General features: G+C 40.8%; 1 protein-coding gene across 1 annotated transcript; it reads left to right on the top strand.

Annotated features, from left to right (window-relative positions):
- Positions 1-506: 506 nt before the first annotated feature.
- On the top strand, positions 507-19,182 carry LOC132561762 (acid phosphatase type 7-like). The gene is made up of 10 exons (XM_060226463.1): positions 507-683; positions 1,305-1,330; positions 1,890-1,987; positions 3,427-3,495; positions 3,723-3,837; positions 5,608-5,715; positions 11,930-12,058; positions 13,355-13,423; positions 15,191-15,325; positions 16,240-19,182. Exons 1-10 carry the CDS (start codon positions 527-529, stop codon positions 16,297-16,299), a joined length of 966 nt encoding a protein of 321 aa, XP_060082446.1. The 5' UTR covers positions 507-526; the 3' UTR covers positions 16,300-19,182.
- Positions 19,183-19,331: the final 149 nt, after the last annotated feature.

Raw genomic sequence — 19,331 nt, 5'->3', positions numbered from 1 at the left:
ATTTATTTTGTAACTATTTATATAACATACATTTTGATAGCACACGGCAAATGTCTGTTGATCGTAACTTTGTTTGCTTATCACTGCATTTTACATTTATTCAGTAATGTAGCAAAAACAGATTGAAATTTGTGGGCAAACTTTTCAAGTTTGCATAAAATAGGTATGATCTTTAACAATATAGCATGCTTATTTATTTATTCATTTTTTAAAATGAAGAAAAATGGATGAATAAGAAATATTTTTATCAGATTTTTCAAAATGATTAAAGAGAAAAAGACCATTATGTGTATAGGATAGTGATGTTCCACCCTCAGGGCCATAAACTGTGGTCAAACACCAGGCAGAGCCTTGGATTTTACTATTTATTGTGATCCTCGGGTAGGATATCATTCTCTTACTTACATACTTGTGAAAAGTCCTACATTCTAAGGACAAAGAACAGATAGAGATGTATGAAATGAAAGTTTGACTGGTCTATGGGCCATTTGTAATTTCAGTCTACCGCTGTGGTGATGGGACCCAGATGAGTTCCCCATTGGACTTCATGTCTAAGAGAACTGACCCTGACTGGAGTCCTTCTATAGCTCTCTTTGGGGACATGGGTAAAACTAACGCCCAGTCACTTACCAGACTGGAGAAGGATGTGCAGAAGAACATGTACGATGCCATTTTCCATGTGGGTAAGCAATGAGAAACATAATCATTGTGTAACATTATTGTTGTAACATTACAAAAACTAAAAGCTGCAGGGTCACAGTGTTTGGCCAGTGTGTGGTATGCTTGGAAAATGGTTTTCAATTTTCCCAAAAATTACTTTTATAAGCTGTAGAACAAATCACCAATAGAGACCCGTATGATTTTCTATTCATGAGTGTAAATTAGCTTAATTGATATAAATGAAAATCAGTTATTTCTACACTTTGAATTGTTATAATTAAAGCTGTTAGATACAATATGGGTAGTTAGTAGCGATAATCTCTTAATTTCTGTCATCTTTGTTCACTGTTACTGGATGTGTAAAGGTAGTTTAGTTTTAACTGCTTGGAGCTGTACCTGAAGTAAGAAATTTCAGTGTTACAGAATGCTATCCGTTTTATACCAATATTATACCTGTACAGCAAAGGACACTACACAGGTAAAGAAAACAAGCACTGCTCATGGAAATGGCTTTGTGGGTATTCAGATTTACTTCTGATTATTTCCTAGTAAACTGATAACTGAACAATTTGGTGTTAAGTTTAGGTTGGATTTAAGAATCTTGTACTGTTTATATTAACAAAGTTCTGTTTGTGTGTTTCCAGGGGACTTTGCCTACGATATGGACTCAGTAAGTCACCAGATTTTCTAATCTTTTTTATCATGGACAGTATACGTGTATGACCTCTATAAGAACCCCTCCACTGGTGTGACTTTGTAGTATACACCATGTTACTACATCATCCTCTCAGGATCTTATTTAAAGGGTTTTATATTCTCTATTATCAGCAGACAAGCAACACAGCTCTTGACACATCATCCAGAGTTTGTATCGGTTAACATTCGAGAATATGACGTCTCTGCTCTAACAGCTTTATTTTAGATCTGATTGTTGAAAACTTCTCACATATACCCACATTGTTAAGTTTTGACTAGTGTGCATGTTAACCTCCTAGTAAGCTGAAAGTAAGGTCACTGTTTCTTTCAGTAAAATTTGCAACATCCTTCATGTAAAGAATTATAAATAAAACCAAAGTTACGTTTGTTAGATAATTGTTTGAGATAAGTAATGTATATAACAAACAGAGGTACATCCATGAGGTTTGTTCAGTACAGTTCCCTAAAGTCTGTTTCAGTTTTGGACACAAGTCAATTTGTTCTTTCTTGTCATATGTGTTTTTTATTTATAGGATAACGGTAATGTCGGTGACAGCTTTATGAGAAATATTCAGCCAATTGCAGGGCATGTACCGTACATGACATGTCCTGGTAACCACGAGGAGAGAGGGTAGGTGATAACATTGACCTGAGAAGGACAGAGTGTAGGTGATAATATTGACCTGAGGAGGAGAGAGTGTAGGTGATAACATTGACCTGAGAAGGACAGAGTGTAGGTGATAACATTGACCTGAGGAGGAGAGAGTGTGGGTGATAATATTGACCTGAAGAGGAGAGAGTGAAGGTGATAATATTGATCTGAGGAGGAGAGAGGGTAGGTGATAACATTGACTTCAGGAGGAGAGAGTGAAGGTGATAATGTTGACCTGAGGAGGAGAGAGTGTAGGTGATAATATTGACTTAAGGAGGAGAGAGTGTAGGTGATAACATTGATCTGAGGAGGAGAGAGTGTGGGTGATAACATTGACTTCAGGAGGAGAGAGTGAAGGTGATAATATTGACTTAAGGAGGAGAGAGTGTGGGTGATAAGATTGACTTAAGGAGGAGAGAGTGTGGGTGATAATATTGACTTAAGGAGGAGAGAGTGTGGGTGATAACATTGACATGTAGAGAGTGTAGGTGATAACAATGACATGTAGAGAGCGTAGGTGATAACATTGACCTGAGGAGGAGAGAGTGTGGGTGATAACATTGACCTGAGGAGGAGAGAGTGTGGGTGATAACATTGACCTGAGGAGGAGAGAGTGTGGGTTATAACATTGACCTGAGGAGGAGAGAGTGTGGGTGATAACATTGACCTGAGGAGGAGAGAGTGTGGGTGATAACATTGACCTGAGGAGGAGAGAGTGTGGGTGATAACATTGACCTGAGGAGGAGAGAGTGTGGGTGATAACATTGACCTGAGGAGGAGAGAGTGAAGGTGATAATATTGACCTGAGGAGGAGAGAGTGTGGGTGATAACATTGACCTGAGGAGGAGAGAGTGTGGGTGATAACATTGACCTGAGGAGGAGAGAGTGTGGGTGATAACATTGACCTGAGGAGGAGAGAGTGTAGGTGATAACATTGACCTGAGGAGAAGAGAGTGTGGGTGATAACATTGACCTGAGGAGGAGAGAGTGTGGGTGATAACATTGACCTGAGGAGGAGAGAGTGTGAGTGATAACATTGACCTGAGGAGGAGAGAGTGTGAGTGATAACATTGACCTGAGGAGGAGAGAGTGTGGGTGATAACATTGACCTGAGGAGGAGAGAGTGTGGGTGATAACATTGACCTGAGGAGGAGAGAGTGTAGGTGATAACATTGACCTGAGGAGGATTTGAAAATCTTCTGCTGTACACTTTTAGATGACTATACATAGGTTTTTGTTACCTAAGACTGTCCTGGATATCATTTTGTTAAATTACAAGAACCACATAGGTTTACCTATGAATTCTGTGAAGCAAGATATACCAAGAGCCATCAGTTAAATCCCAGAAATGTCTTGTTTTATAGTGATAAATCTGTGATGAATATGTTTTAAAACAGATTTTAATTTTAATGTTTTAGAAACTTTTCAAACTACAAGAACCGATTCACCATGCCTACAGATGAGCTTGGTGACAGAATGTTTTACAGGTAAGACAGTATGGGGAGGAATACAACATGTAACTTTTCTATTATATCTCTTGATCAAGTTTTATATAAGTTAATTAATGGTCATATTCACTTTACTTTTAAGAGTTTGTTATTTAGTTTGTTTTATTGTAAATACACTTTCAGAATGATTTAGATATAATCAAAATGATGTAAGTACACATAATGATATGAAGTATTAAAGCTCAGTTACTTTTTATTTATTACAGTTTTGACATGGGTCCCATACATGTGATATCATTTTCTACGGAGTACCTGTTTTTCCTGCAGTTTGGTTTCGACCAAATCATCAACCAATATAACTGGCTTGTACAGGATTTAGAGGTAACAGTTACTAACTGTCAGTCTGGTACAGGATCTAGAGGTAACAGTTACTAACTGTCAGTCTGGTACAGGATCTAGAGGTAACAGTTACTAACTGTCAGTCTGGTACAGGATCTAGAGGTAACAGTTACCAACTGTCAGTCTGGTACAGGATCTAGAGGTAACAGTTACCAACTGTCAGTCTGGTACAGGATCTAGAGGTAACAGTTACTTACTGTCAGTCTGGTACAGGATCTAGAGGTAACAGTTACCAACTGTCAGTCTGGTACAGGATCTAGAGGTAACAGTTACCAACTGTCAGTCTGGTACAGGATCTAGAGGTAACAGTTACCAACTGTCAGTCTGGTACAGGATCTAGAGGTAACAGTTACCAACTGTGTCTAGAGGTAACAGTTACTAACTGTCAGGTAACAGTTACCAACTGTCAGTCTGGTACAGGATCTAGAGGTAACAGTTACTAACTGTCAGTCTGGTACAGGATCTAGAGGTAACAGTTACCAACTGTCAGTCTGGTACAGGATCTAGAGGTAACAGTTACTAACTGTCAGTCTGGTACAGGATCCAACAGTTACCAACTGTCAGTCTGGTACAGGATCTAGAGGTAACAGTTACTAACTGTCAGTCTGGTACAGGATCTAGAGGTAACAGTTACCAACTGTCAGTCTGGTACAGGATCTAGAGGTAACAGTTACCAACTGTCAGTTGGTATAGGATCTAGAGGTAACAGTTACTAACTGTCAGTCTGGTACAGGATCTAGAGGTAACAGTTACCAACTGTCAGTCTGGTACAGGATCTAGAGGTAACAGTTACCAACTGTCAGTCTGGTACAGGATCTAGAGGTAACAGTTACCAACTGTCAGTCTGGTACAGGATCTTACCAACTGTCAGGTAACAGTTACCAACTGTCAACTGTCTGGTACAGGATCTAGAGGTAACAGTTACCAACTGTCAGTCTGGTACAGGATCTAGAGGTAACAGTTACCAACTGTCAGTCTGGTACAGGATCTAGAGGTAACAGTTACCAACTGTCAGTCTGGTACAGGATCCAACAGTTACCAACTGTCAGTCTGGTACAGGATCCAACAGTTACCAACTGTCAGTCTGGTACAGGATCTAGAGGTAACAGTTACCAACTGTCAGTCTGGTACAGGATCTAGAGGTAACAGTTACCAACTGTCAGTCTGGTACAGGATCTAGAGGTAACAGTTACCAACTGTCAGTCTGGTACAGGATCTAGAGGTAACAGTTACTAACTGTCAGTCTGGTACAGGATCTAGAGGTAACAGTTACCAACTGTCAGTCTGGTACAGGATCCAACAGTTACCAACTGTCAGTCTGGTACAGGATCTAGAGGTAACAGTTACCAACTGTCAGTCTGGTACAGGATCCAACAGTTACCAACTGTCAGTCTGGTACAGGATCCAACAGTTACCAACTGTCAGTCTGGTACAGGATCCAACAGTTACCAACTGTCAGTCTGGTACAGGATCCAACAGTTACCAACCTTTTCTTTGGAGATAGTTCTCGTCCTTGTCATCATGATGACTTTTTGTGGGAAACATCTTTTGGGTGGAGCAAACTTGTATGACTCTATCTAGGCAGGAAGGGTAAGAAGGACCAAAAAGAGGAAAACTTAAATTTACTACAAAATAGTACTTATAACCTGTATCTTGCAATCCTTGCTCATTGATTGATATTAAAATATCTTTCCAACTATGTTTTAAATTGTGTCAAATAAAACATTACCATGAAAATTACGATTTTTACAGAAAGCTGCAAAGAATCGAGACAAAACACCCTGGATCATAACAATGGCACACAGACCAATGTACTGTAGTAACAGAGACAATGATGACTGTACTCACTATGAAAGTCTGGTAAGGACACCATAGCTGTCTAAAAACAAGTCTTGTTGCAATGTCACAGCAATCTGACATATGTACCTAAAGCTCACAGGTCACCTGAGAGTCTCATGGTGACCTGTGGCAATACCCTTTTAATCAGCTTCGTTCATCATCCAGCATCCTTCGGCCCGTTGTTTATCTGTAATTTTTAAAAACATTTTTACTTAGCCCTTGAACCAATTTCAATGAAACTTGGCTAAATGTAAATCAAAATTGTAAATTTTATGGTCCCCACCCCAAAGGAGCATAAGGGGAGGGGCCAAAAATGGTCAAATTGACTGAAATTTCAAAAGTCTTTTCTTCAATAACCAAAATTTGGGGGGAATGAAATACTTTTCATTACCAAAACTGTAAATTCCATGACCCCAGGGTCTGACATTCTCTTCTGAGGAAGAGGTAAACTATAGTTTTTGAGCTGAATTTGTTTTATTTTCTAATGGAAATATATCAAGCTTGGTTAGAATTGTTAGCATACAATGACATTTTGATGTTATTCACAGTATGTCCCTGCCTTACCCCTCGGAGGTGTTATTCACATTATGTCCCTGCCTTACCCCTCGGAGGCGTTATTCCCATTATGTCCCTGCCTTACCCCTCGGAGGTGTTATTCACATTATGTCCCTGCCTTACCCCTCGGAGGTGTTATTCACATTATGTCCCTGCCTTACCCCTCGGATGCGTTATTCACATTATGTCCCTGCCTTACCCCTCGGAGGATTTATTCACATTATGTCACTGCCGTTCCCCTCGGAGGAGTTATTCACATTATGTCCCTGCCTTACCCCTCGGAGGCGTTATTCACATTGTGTCCCTGCCTTACCCCTCGGAGACGTTATTCACATTATGTCCCTGCCTTACCCCTCGGAGGCGTTATTCACATTATGTCCCTGCCTTACCCCTCGGAGGCGTTATTCACATTATGTCCCTGCCTTACCCCTCGGAGGCGTTATTCACATTATGTCCCTGCCTTACCCCTCGGAGACGTTATTCACATTATGTCCCTGCCTTACCCCTCGGAGGCGTTATTCACATTATGTCCCTGCCTTACCCCTCGGAGACGTTATTCACATTATGTCCCTGCCTTACCCCTCGGAGGTCTTATTCACATTGTGTCCCTGCCTTACCCCTCGGAGGCGTTATTCACATTGTGTCCCTGCCTTACCCCTCGGAGGCGTTATTCACATTGTGTCCCTGCCTTACCCCTCGGAGGTCTTATTCACATTGTGTCCCTGCCTTACCCCTCGGAGGTCTTATTCACATTATGTCCTTGCCTAACCCCTCGGAGGCATTATTCACATTATGTCCCTGCCTTACCCCTCGGAGGTGTTATTCACATTGTGTCCCTGCCTTACCCCTCGGAGACGTTATTCACATTATGTCCCTGCCTTACCCCTCGGAGACGTTATTCACATTATGTCCCTGCCTTACCCCTCAGAGGTCTTATTCACATTATGTCCCTGCCTTACCCCTCGGAGACGTTATTCACATTGTGTCCCTGCCTTACCCCTCGGAGGCGTTATTCACATTATGTCCCTGCCTTACCCCTCGGAGACGTTATTCACATTTTGTCCCTGCCTTACCCCTCGGAGGCATTATTCACATTATGTCCCTGCCTTACCCCTCGGAGGCATTATTCACATTGTGTCCCTGCCTTACCCCTCGGAGGTATTATTCACATTATGTCCCTGCCTTACCCCTCGGAGGAGTTATTCACATTATGTCCCTGCCTTACCCCTCGGAGACGTTATTCACATTGTGTCCCTGCCTTACCCCTCGGAGGCATTATTCACATTATGTCCCTGCCTTACCCCTCGGAGGCATTATTCACATTATGTCCCTGCCTTACCCCTGGAAGGCATTATTCACATTGTGTCCCTGCCTTACCCCTCGGAGGTCTTATTCACATTATGTCCCTGCCTTACCCCTCGGAGGTCTTATTCACATTATGTCCCTGCCTTACCCCTCGGAGGTCTTATTCACATTTTGTCCCTGCCTTACTCCTCGGAGACGTTATTCACATTGTGTCCCTGCCTTACCCCTCGGAGGTCTTATTCACATTATGTCCCTGCCTTACCCCTCGGATGCGTTATTCACATTATGTCCCTGCCTTACCCCTCGCAGGCGTTATTCACATTATGTCCCTGCCTTACCCCTCGGAGGTCTTATTCACATTATGTCCCTGCCTTACCCCTCGGAGGCATTATTCACATTATGTCCCTGCCTTACCCCTCGGGCCCCTCGGAGGCATTATTCACATAATGTCCCTGCCTTACCCCTCGGAGGCATTATTCACATTGTGTCCCTGCCTTACCCCTCGGAGGTATTATTCACATTATGTCCCTGCCTTACCCCTCGGAGGAGTTATTCACATTATGTCCCTGCCTTACCCCTCGGAGGTGTTACTCACATTATGTCCCTGCCTTACCCCTCGGAGGCATTACTCACATTTTGTCCCTGCCTTACCCCTCGGAGACGTTATTCACATTTTGTCCCTGCCTTACCCCTCGGAGGCATTATTCACATAATGTCCCTGCCTTACCCCTCGGAGGCATTATTCACATTGTGTCCCTGCCTTACCCCTCGGAGGTATTATTCACATTATGTCCCTGCCTTACCCCTCGGAGGCATTATTCACATTATGTCCCTGCCTTACCCCTCGGAGACGTTATTCACATTGTGTCCCTGCCTTACCCCTCGGAGGTCTTATTCACATTATGTCCCTGCCTTACCCCTCGGAGGCATTATTCACATTATGTCCCTGCCTTACCCCTCGAAGGCGTTATTCACATTGTGTCCCTGCCTTACCCCTCGGAGGTCTTATTCACATTATGTCCCTGCCTTACCCCCAGAGGTCTTATTCACATTTTGTCCCTGCCTTACTCCTCGGAGACGTTATTCACATTGTGTCCCTGCCTTACCCCTCGGAGGTCTTATTCACATTATGTCCCTGCCTTACCCCTCGGAGGCGTTATTCACATTATGTCCCTGCCTTACCCCTCGGAGGCGTTATTCACATTATGTCCCTGCCTTACCCCTCGGAGGCGTTATTCACATTATGTCCCTGCCTTACCCCTCGGAGGCGTTATTCACATTATGTCCCTGCCTTACCCCTCGGAGACGTTATTCACATTATGTCCCTGCCTTACCCCTCGGAGGCATTATTCACATTATGTCCCTGCCTTACCCCTCGGAGACGTTATTCACATTTTGTCCCTGCCTTACCCCTCGGAGGCATTATTCACATAATGTCCCTGCCTTACCCCTCGGAGGCATTATTCACATTGTGTCCCTGCCTTACCCCTCGGAGGTATTATTCACATTATGTCCCTGCCTTACCCCTCGGAGGAGTTATTCACATTATGTCCCTGCCTTACCCCTCGGAGACGTTATTCACATTGTGTCCCTGCCTTACCCCTCGGAGGCATTATTCACATTATGTCCCTGCCTTACCCCTCGGAGGCATTATTCACATTATGTCCCTGCCTTACCCCTCGGAGGCATTATTCACATTGTGTCCCTGCCTTACCCCTCGGAGGTCTTATTCACATTATGTCCCTGCCTTACCCCTCGGAGGTCTTATTCACATTGTGTCCCTGCCTTACCCCTGGAAGGCATTATTCACATTGTGTCCCTGCCTTACCCCTCGGAGGTCTTATTCACATTGTGTCCCTGCCTTACCCCTCAGAGGTCTTATTCACATTATGTCCCTGCCTTACCCCCGGAGGTCTTATTCACATTTTGTCCCTGCCTTACTCCTCGTAGACGTTATTCACATTGTGTCCCTGCCTTACCCCTCAGAGGTCTTATTCACATAATGTCCCTGCCTTATTCACATTATGTCCCTGCCTTACCCCTCGGAGGCGTTATTCACATTATGTCCCTGCCTTACCCCTCGGAGGTGTTACTCACATTATGTCCCTGCCTTACCCCTCGGAGGCATTACTCACATTTTGTCCCTGCCTTACCCCTCGGAGGCATTATTCACATAATGTCCCTGCCTTACCCCTCGGAGGCATTATTCACATTGTGTCCCTGCCTTACCCCTCGGAGGTCTTATTCACATTATGTCCCTGCCTTACCCCTCGGAGGCATTATTCACATTATGTCCCTGCCTTACCCCTCGGATGCGTTATTCACATTATGTCCCTGCCTTACCCCTCGCAGGCGTTATTCACATTATGTCCCTGCCTTACCCCTCGGAGGTGTTACTCACATTATGTCCCTGCCTTACCCCTCGGAGGCATTACTCACATTTTGTCCCTGCCTTACTCCTCGGAGACGTTATTCACATTTTGTCCCTGCCTTACCCCTCGGAGGTCTTATTCACATTATGTCCCTGCCTTACCCCTCGGAGGCATTATTCACATTGTGTCCCTGCCTTACCCCTCGGAGGTATTATTCACATTATGTCCCTGCCTTACCCCTCGGAGGCGTTATTCACATTATGTCCCTGCCTTACCCCTCGGAGGTGTAACTCACATTATGTCCCTGCCTTACCCCTCGGAGGCATTACTCACATTTTGTCCCTGCCTTACCCCTCGGAGACGTTATTCACATTTTGTCCCTGCCTTACCCCTCGGAGGCGTTATTCACATTATGTCCCTGCCTTACCCCTCGTAGGCATTATTCACATTGTGTCCCTGCCTTACCCCTCGGAGACGTTATTCACATTGTGTCCCTGCCTTACCCCTCCGAGGCATTATTCACATTATGTCCCTGCCTTACCCCTCGGAGGCGTTACTCACATTATGTCCCTGCCTTACCCCTCGGAGACGTTATTCACATTTTGTCCCTGCCTTACCCCTCAGAGGTCTTATTCACATAATGTCCCTGCCTTACCCCTCGGAGGCATTATTCACATTATGTCCCTGCCTTACCCCTCGGAGGTATTATTCACATTATGTCCCTGCCTTACCCCTCGGAGGAGTTATTCACATTATGTCTCTGCCTTACCCCTCGGAGACGTTATTCACATTGTGTCCCTGCCTTACCCCTCGGAGGCATTATTCACATTATGTCCCTGCCTTACCCCTCGGAGGCATTATTCACATTATGTCCCTACCTTACCCCTCGAAGGCGTTATTCACATTGTGTCCCTGCCTTACCCCTCGGAGGTCTTATTCACATTATGTCCCTGCCTTACCCCTCGGATGCGTTATTTACATTATGTCCCTGCCTTACCCCTCGCAAGCGTTATTCACATTATGTCCCTGCCTTACCCCTCGGAGGCGTTATTCACATTATGTCCCTGCCTTACCCCTCGGAGGCGTTATTCACATTATGTCCCTGCCTTACCCCTCGGAGGCGTTATTCACATTGTGTCCCTGCCTTACCCCTCGGAGGTCTTATTCACATTATGTCCCTGCCTTACCCCTCGGAGGTCTTATTCACATTATGTCCCTGCCTTACCCCTCGGAGGTGTAACTCACATTATGTCCCTGCCTTACCCCTCGGAGGTCTTATTCACATTATGTCCCTGCCTTACCCCTCGGAGGTCTTATTCACATTATGTCCCTGCCTTACCCCTCAGAGGTCTTATTCACATTATGTCCCTGCCTTACCCCTCAGAGGTCTTATTCACATTATGTCCCTGCCTTACCCCTCGGAGGCATTATTCACATTATGTCCCTGCCTAACCCCTCTGAGGTGATCAGCAAGGCAAAAAGGATCAAATTGATTGAAATTTCTTTAAAGTTTTTATTCTCAACACTCAAATATGGTAGAATCAAATATTCTTCATGGATGGAAAAGTTTTAAGGTAAAACTCTTTTGTCCCTATACAAATAGTATTTCTCATTTCCACTTCTTTCTATTTCAAATTCTTTCCAATTGTTTCCATTTATGAGCTCACTTTTGTGACTGTTTTCAGCCCTTTGGCCTCTTGAAATGTGTCATGAGATTTGTTGGGACCTCATAGCTACTTTACAGCTGTACCTTAAATCACCTTGCAAAGTAGGATCAATATGTGTTCATGTACAATGTTTGTAGTACAGATCCACCATGAGTCTTGTAAAGACACAATAATTACCTGAAATAGATAAGAATTTCAATAGTTGTCTGTTACATGTAAAGTTGAAGGAGAGACTTCAGTGTAAATGGATATCATAACCATTGAAATCCAGATGACGTATCACCTATGAATGTCATGACCAAGTTGTGTTAATAGTCTTGTGTGATTTTGTTACAGGTACGAGTTGGAGTGCCCTTTATTCATGCCTACAGTCTAGAAAAGCTGTTCAAATCCTATGATGTTGACTTGATGTTCTGGGCTCATGAACATTCATATGAACGTCTTTGGCCTGTGTACGACAGAAATGTAATTATGATTAGTGGGTCCATCTTACATACTCCCAGGAGACACATTTACATACTCCCAGAAGACACATCTTACATACTCCCAGGAGACACATCTTACATACTCCCAGGAGACACATCTTACATACTCCCAGGAGACACAGCTTACATACTCCCAGGAGACACATTTACATACTCCCAGGAGACACATCTTGCATACTCCCAGGAGACACATCTTACATACTCCCAGGAGACACAGCTTACATACTCCCAGGAGACACATTTACATACTCCCAGGAGACACATCTTGCATACTCCCAGGAGACACATCATACATACTCCCTGGAGACACATTTACATACTCCCAGGAGACACATCTTGCATACTCCCAGGAGACACATCATACATACTCCCAGGAGACACATTTACATACTCCCTGGAGACACATCTTACATACTCCCAGGAGACACATCTTGCATACTCCTAGGAGACACATTTACATACTCCCAGGAGCATATCTTACATACTCCCAGGAGACACATCTTACATACTCCCAGGAGACACATTTACATACTCCCAGGAGACACATCTTACATACTCCCAGGAGACACAGCTTACATACTCCCAGGAGACACATTTACATACTCCCAGGAGACACATCTTGCATACTCCCAGGAGACACATCATACATACTCCCAGGAAACACATTTACATACTCCCTGGAGACACATCTTACATACTCCCAGGAGACACATCTTACATTCTCCTAGGAGACACATTTACATACTCCCTGGAGACACCTCTTACATATTCCCAGGAGACACATCTTACATACTCCCAGGAAACACATTTACATACTCCCAGGAGACACATCTTACATACTCCCAGGAGACACATTTACATACTTCAAGTAGACACATCTACTTACTTCAAGTAGACCTATCTTACATATTCCTAGCAGATGTGTCTTGCATGCATTCATTATTAGACACATCCTACATACTACCAGTAGACACATCTTACATATTCTTAGTAGACACACCTTGCATACACCCAGTAGAAACATGTTACATTACACCAGTAGATGCATCAAACATACTCTTGCATTTTTACCACATTTCATTAGACATACTTTATATACACCCAGTAGACACATTCTACATATACCCAGTAGACACATTCTACATATACCCAGTAGACACATTCTACATATACCCAGTAGACACATTCTACATATACCCAGTAGACACATTCTACATATTTTTCTGTAAATTCTTGGTTTACATATATCAATTACATGTATATGGATGTTTTGCAGGTCTTGAATGGAACCAAAGCCCCATACACTAATCCTGGTGCCCCTGTCCACATCATCACTGGGTCTGCTGTAAGTAGCAATCCGCACTTCATTGAAATGATGTAACATTAGCAGTAGGTATAAGACAGATATGACGGGAGTTAATTCCTGTTGGTGGATGTTAAAAGTGACTGTTCAAGTAGACATTATTGACACAAGACCGTGTAACTGAAATCCCAATATTTGTATTGTTGTGTACCATCCGAAAGATTGCAATTCAGCAGGCGCTGAAGTTGTGTTGAGAAAAAGTGGTGGATTAAAGTGAGTTCAGTGTCAGATGAAAAAATAGGTCATCACAACCTCAAATCAAAACTCACTTTTCTGTAAAAGTATTAATTTTCATAGGAGACTTGCTTATTAGCTCCACGGGTCTGAAGGGTACAACATTCAACGTTCGTCTGGCATCAACTTTTCCATTTAAACAACTTCTTCTCAAGAACCAGTTGATGAAATGTCTCGTTATTTGGCTGGTTGGTTGCTGGGATGAAGCTTGACAAAAGAAATGACCTTGACCTTAATTAAAGTGACAGGGCTCAAATTTGTTAAAGCTTTAAAACAACATCTTCTTACTAACCAAACGGTGCTGAAGCATGATATGTGGCTGACAGGTTCCTAGGATAAAGCCAAACAAATTTTTGGAAAAGAAAAAACCTTGCCCTTGATTCAAGGTCACAGGAGTCATATTTGTTAAAACCTTTAACTGATTCCTTCTTACTAATCAAAAAGGTGCAGAAATATGGTATCAGAGAATCAGGATATTTGGTTGAAAATTGTTCCTGGGTCAAAGCCCAAAAATGCACAATGAAAACCTGAAATGGCATTTTCCCATAATCCAGATCCTGACTCATTGTTAAGGGTTGAATATTAGAAGCAGTCTATTGTGGAAACTGGTTAAATTGATTGGATGTGCTCACTTTGAATGCCAATGGTGTACATGTGAATATATTTGTGATACTAACATCGATTCTATCTTTGATGAACATTGAATACCAGGTGAGTGATGCAGGCCCATTGAGACTCTTGTTTTCATTCATTTCGTGGGTAGTCTTATTGCACCAATTGATATGACCCCAATCTGTCAAAATAAATATCAATAGCTTTATTGAGCTATGTTTAATGAGATCAATAGTCGAAACGGAATTGTTATGGTCCCTAAAAATATTTGGGGGAGCATATACTTGCAACTTTATCTCTTTTTTTGTCCTTCCTTTTGTGTCCAGAGCATAACTTTGCCCACAGTTAAGCTAGGATCATGAAACTTAGTGTGTACATTGGTCACATTATGGCAATTTGTGCTGTACTAAATTCAGGGCTCTCAACTGTTTAATTTTTTACCTTTCTTAAAATTTTTGTTCTTTCCTTAAATTGTTTTTCCAGAACACAACTTGGATTGCTTGCATTAAAAGTCAGATAATGAATGTATACAACAACCCTACTAGGAATTTTTTACGAGGGATTTTATTTTGTTTAACAGTGGGTCACAGTCTCTTGTTGGGTCAGAGTTGGGCCCTGTAGAGAAAATTGAGGAACTGTTTCAAAACCCCTCTGCTTTTGTACGAATGTCTAAATTAAGTCCCAGTTTTATCTAAAAGATCCTTGGGTAATCAATTTTGAATAAATGATATGTCTGGGCCTATGGGGTGGAAGGGGTAGGGTCCTAGAATAGAAATAGTTAAAAATAATTTGAATGCTTTAGTCTAGATTTAGGCTATTTCAGCCACATGATTGATACCAAACACAAATGTATAGATATTTTATCCCATACAGATGTTTAATTATTGATATTTTACATAACAGGGATGTTCAGAGGATCACGATGACTTCGGTAATGCTGCTCCATGGTCAGCCTTCCGCAGTGTTGACTATGGATACACTCGTATGAAAGTGTATAATGCTACACACATCTACATAGAACAAGTCTCCGATGACAAGGTCAGTCAACCTATAATGCTTAATAAGTGACATCAAGAATCTATAAAGCTGTGTGCTGTCCATTAACTTTTGTAAAGTGCTACTCTTACTTCACAGTATTATTGCATAATTTTTCTCAAACATCTGAGAGGATGCAACCAATTTTGGCCTGAAACATCATCTAGGAAAGGCAAATGAAGTTGGTCTGACCCCTGTGAATGAAAGGTGGGGTGGGGGGCTCAAAAGGGAAATTAAGTAAAAAGTTTGATTCAAAGTGTTTATTATTTTCCTTAATACGTTTATGAAATTTAATCGGTTTAAATAAAAATCACTGAGGTAAGACAAATCATTCCTAATTGATGTTAATTTGATCCCTTAATACAAGTTTCCCCAATAGGAGAAATTTGGTTGTTGTGTGACCCTCCCCATTAATGCTTGCAGTCTGTAACTTCATTTTGGATAAAATATCACTGCAGTGTTTGTACTGACCATTGAAGTCCGAGGGGCAAGGCCTAAAAGGGAATATGAGAGTGTTGCTTTAAAATCCTACACCAGCTAAAGGTTCATATTTAGCCTGAAGTATCTTGGAAAGGTGAACATATTTTTAAATTAAATAAATGGATTGATGGGCATGAGATCCCTGAGGCAGGAGGGGCAGGGCCCAATTAGGTTCCAAGGGCTAGAGGGTCGGGGACCATTAAGAGTTGAGGTATTTGCTTAAAATTGCCTCTTCATAATTTTCTGATACATGATCACTATATTATGAATACTGACCCATCACTGATCACCTCTGTGGTCTTGGAATACCTATTTTTAGTGGGGTTTTATTACAAGTGATGTGAAGGTGAAAGTGATATTCTTTCTCCTGGTTACTGTGGTCAGATGACCAGGAAGGTCTGTGTGCCTGTGAACTATACATGTTTCTTTGTTTGCAGGATGGCATGATCATTGACAAGGTGTGGTACATCAAGGAAAGCCATGGTAGATTCAACTAAATCTTCAAGAAAAAGACCTGGTAGATTCTACTAGTGATGGAAAATCAATTAAACATTGTAATTGATTATCAATTAAAATTGGATTATTGGTGTAGTTATTTGATTACTTAATCAGCTGACTGCGTTTTCTGTGTTGCAGTACTAGAATCCCTTTTTTGGAATTATATAATGAAATGCCTTAATTACCTAGAATTTGAATAAGAATGACTGTTATTCGCAACTGAATTTTTGTTATGCACGATACGAAGATGATTTTACTAAAACAAAGGAAAATATTAAGGTAATGATGAATGATAATGAAAAATTACTATCAACCATGACATCAGGAGAGATAAACATCAGATTATCAATTATATCTTTTCATCGTCCCATCATTAGAATCTACTGGATTTACATCAAGGAAAATAACAGTACATTCTGTAAATCCTTTTGAAAGAAAATTATAGTGGACTCTGTTTAATAATCAAGGAACACGAAGGCAGATGCTACTCAATGGCCTTCAGTTGGTGTATTTCATTAGAACCTCTTCAAGGTTAATCACAAGAATTTCTACAAAATTTCTGTCAAACTATGCTGCATTATACTAGATCTTCAATGAAATGGAGGCGATGAGAGGGAGATACCACCAGACATCTTCAAAAAGCTTAACAAAACTTCATTGTCTACTGTATATAATGTTATGGTGTTAGTTGATCTTCAATCCTGATCAGTTTTCATATTTCTGTAGATTTTTTTTTTACCTTAGCTGATGGACAAAAAAACAGACCAATTAACACCAATATTGCCATGTAAAACATTGAATGATATGACTTTAGGTTACCCGATGATGTGTCACATGATAAAAATGCTGAAGGTTACCTGATGATGTGTCACATGATAAAAATGCTTTAGGTTACCCGATGATGTGTCACATGATAAAAATGCTTTAGGTTACCCGATGATGTGTCACATGATAAAAGTGCTTTAGGTTACCCGATGATGTGTCACATGATAAAAATGCTTTAGGTTACCCGATGATGTGTCACATGATAAAAATGCTTTATGTGCATCATTACTTTTTACCAAAGAATTTGTGGGAAAAGCTTGTGCCTCACTACGGGTCTAAAATGACAAAGTCTGATGGAAGTCTTCTGGGGGACCATGCTGACTAACATTATAAACCAGTTGATATTGTATATGTCAATGTCTGACAGCTTTCTGTGGTTGTCATGGTTTACTGTTACTGGGACACATATACCAATGAATTTGACATGATTGGTACAAGATATAAATTTTATAAGCTAATAATACTAACATAACCAGTAAAGATATGAAGCAAAGTTTAACTATTTTCTCTGAATGTTGAAAATATCTTATATTTTTTAATAACAAAATTCAAACCATATTCTCATAACATGATATTACCATACTCCACTTGCCATTTGAAGTACAGACAAGTCCAATTTCAGAAATGAACATATTTAATTTTCTCACCGTCCAAGCATTATATTTTTTTTCAATAAGTCTATATTTTTAATACATACAATATTTATGAATACAACTGGCAGTTATATTTTCCCTACAGCAGTGATTTCCAGCAGTAGGTAGTTTTGATATACAGCTTTTCAAGGACCTGTGGACTATAATCTCTCTTCATTGTCAGGTGGAGGAGTGTTTTGTATAGAGTGTGACATTACTTTGAGAATGTACATTATTAAATTTTGTGATATTTTCTGTCATTAGTGAAGCTCTGTCAAACATGTTTGAATTTGTATGAGCTAGTGTACAGGACTTACAATGTATATTAACAATTTTTGTGATATTTTCTGTCGTTAGTGAAGCTCTGTCAAACATGTTTGAATTTGTATGAGCTAGTGTACAGGACTTCTAATTTATGCTGTAACTACTGTAATTCAAAAGGAAAAAATCTTTCATGATTTAAATCTTTTGAGATTGCCAACAAGGTAACATATCCTAGCTAGATTGATAATTCCACTTTAGATCTCCATCAATGTAGATCTGGTCACAAAGCATATAGAATTATCTGAATATGGTCTGATGGAGTTGATCACTTACCTGTCCTCGTAAGTATGATCTTAAGTCTTGGACCAGGAATATATCATTCTACTCAGAATTTTAAAATTTGTATTCACTTTATACAGGAAAATATTCACTCTGTATTTTTTAGCCTTTGTAATAAGTATTTTCACTTAGTGTTAAATTTGCCCTAAAAAAGATAAAACAATTGTTATAGGTTGAACAGTGGTCTTTAGGGCACCTTTTTTTTGTCCTATTGACAAAATTTTCCCTGTTTACAAACTTGTTCATGCGGAAATTCAGTCTTCAAATAAATTTATGACTGTCTTGAACTGTTGGCCTTTAGGTCCGACAAGATTTGGTTGTAACCTGACCTTTAAGTAACCAAAGTGATGATTTGTTTCTAAGCACATTCCATGTTATACCATGTATTTAGCAGTGATTGATCCACAATTTTTTGTAAGTAGATAAAGTAGATGTAAACAATATGTCCTCATGTACATTTATTTACTTGATTAATGTTGACATTGTTAAATAAGGTGGATCAATTTTATATTTGATAAATCATGACATGTTACATAGTAGATTTATAGATGATGTAGTATTGATGAATTGTGATTTAGAAAACTTAGGAAATATCAAATCATTGATGTTGTTTAAGTATGCCAAATACGGAATTCAAATGTTGAGCACCAGCAAATTTCACTGGAAAGTTTGAAAATAATTGTAGAAAGTATTTTTTTTAGATAATTCAGCTGCATTTGTTATTTAGAGGAGGTGTTTATCAGAAGACATTAAAGACAAAAAGATAACAGTGTGATATTGTATCTATTTTATGTGACTTTCAGTAAAATGATTTGACATAAATGTGCTCCAGTGTCATGTGTTGAGCAAGAGGATAACTATAATCAAAATGCAAGGACAGGTAAAGATATTTTTCTGCATATGTATATTCACAGATCAATAATGGCTGTAAACTGATAACTATGACAATTTAGAAAACAAGAGAATCAGTG

This window comes from Ylistrum balloti, unplaced genomic scaffold, assembly GCF_031769215.1.
Source record: "Ylistrum balloti isolate Yb309-2 unplaced genomic scaffold, AGI_CSIRO_Ybal_v1 Utg371276, whole genome shotgun sequence".
In the NCBI taxonomy this organism is placed as follows: Eukaryota; Metazoa; Mollusca; class Bivalvia; order Pectinida; family Pectinidae; genus Ylistrum; species Ylistrum balloti.
This window is presented reverse-complemented; position numbering and strand designations above follow the sequence as displayed.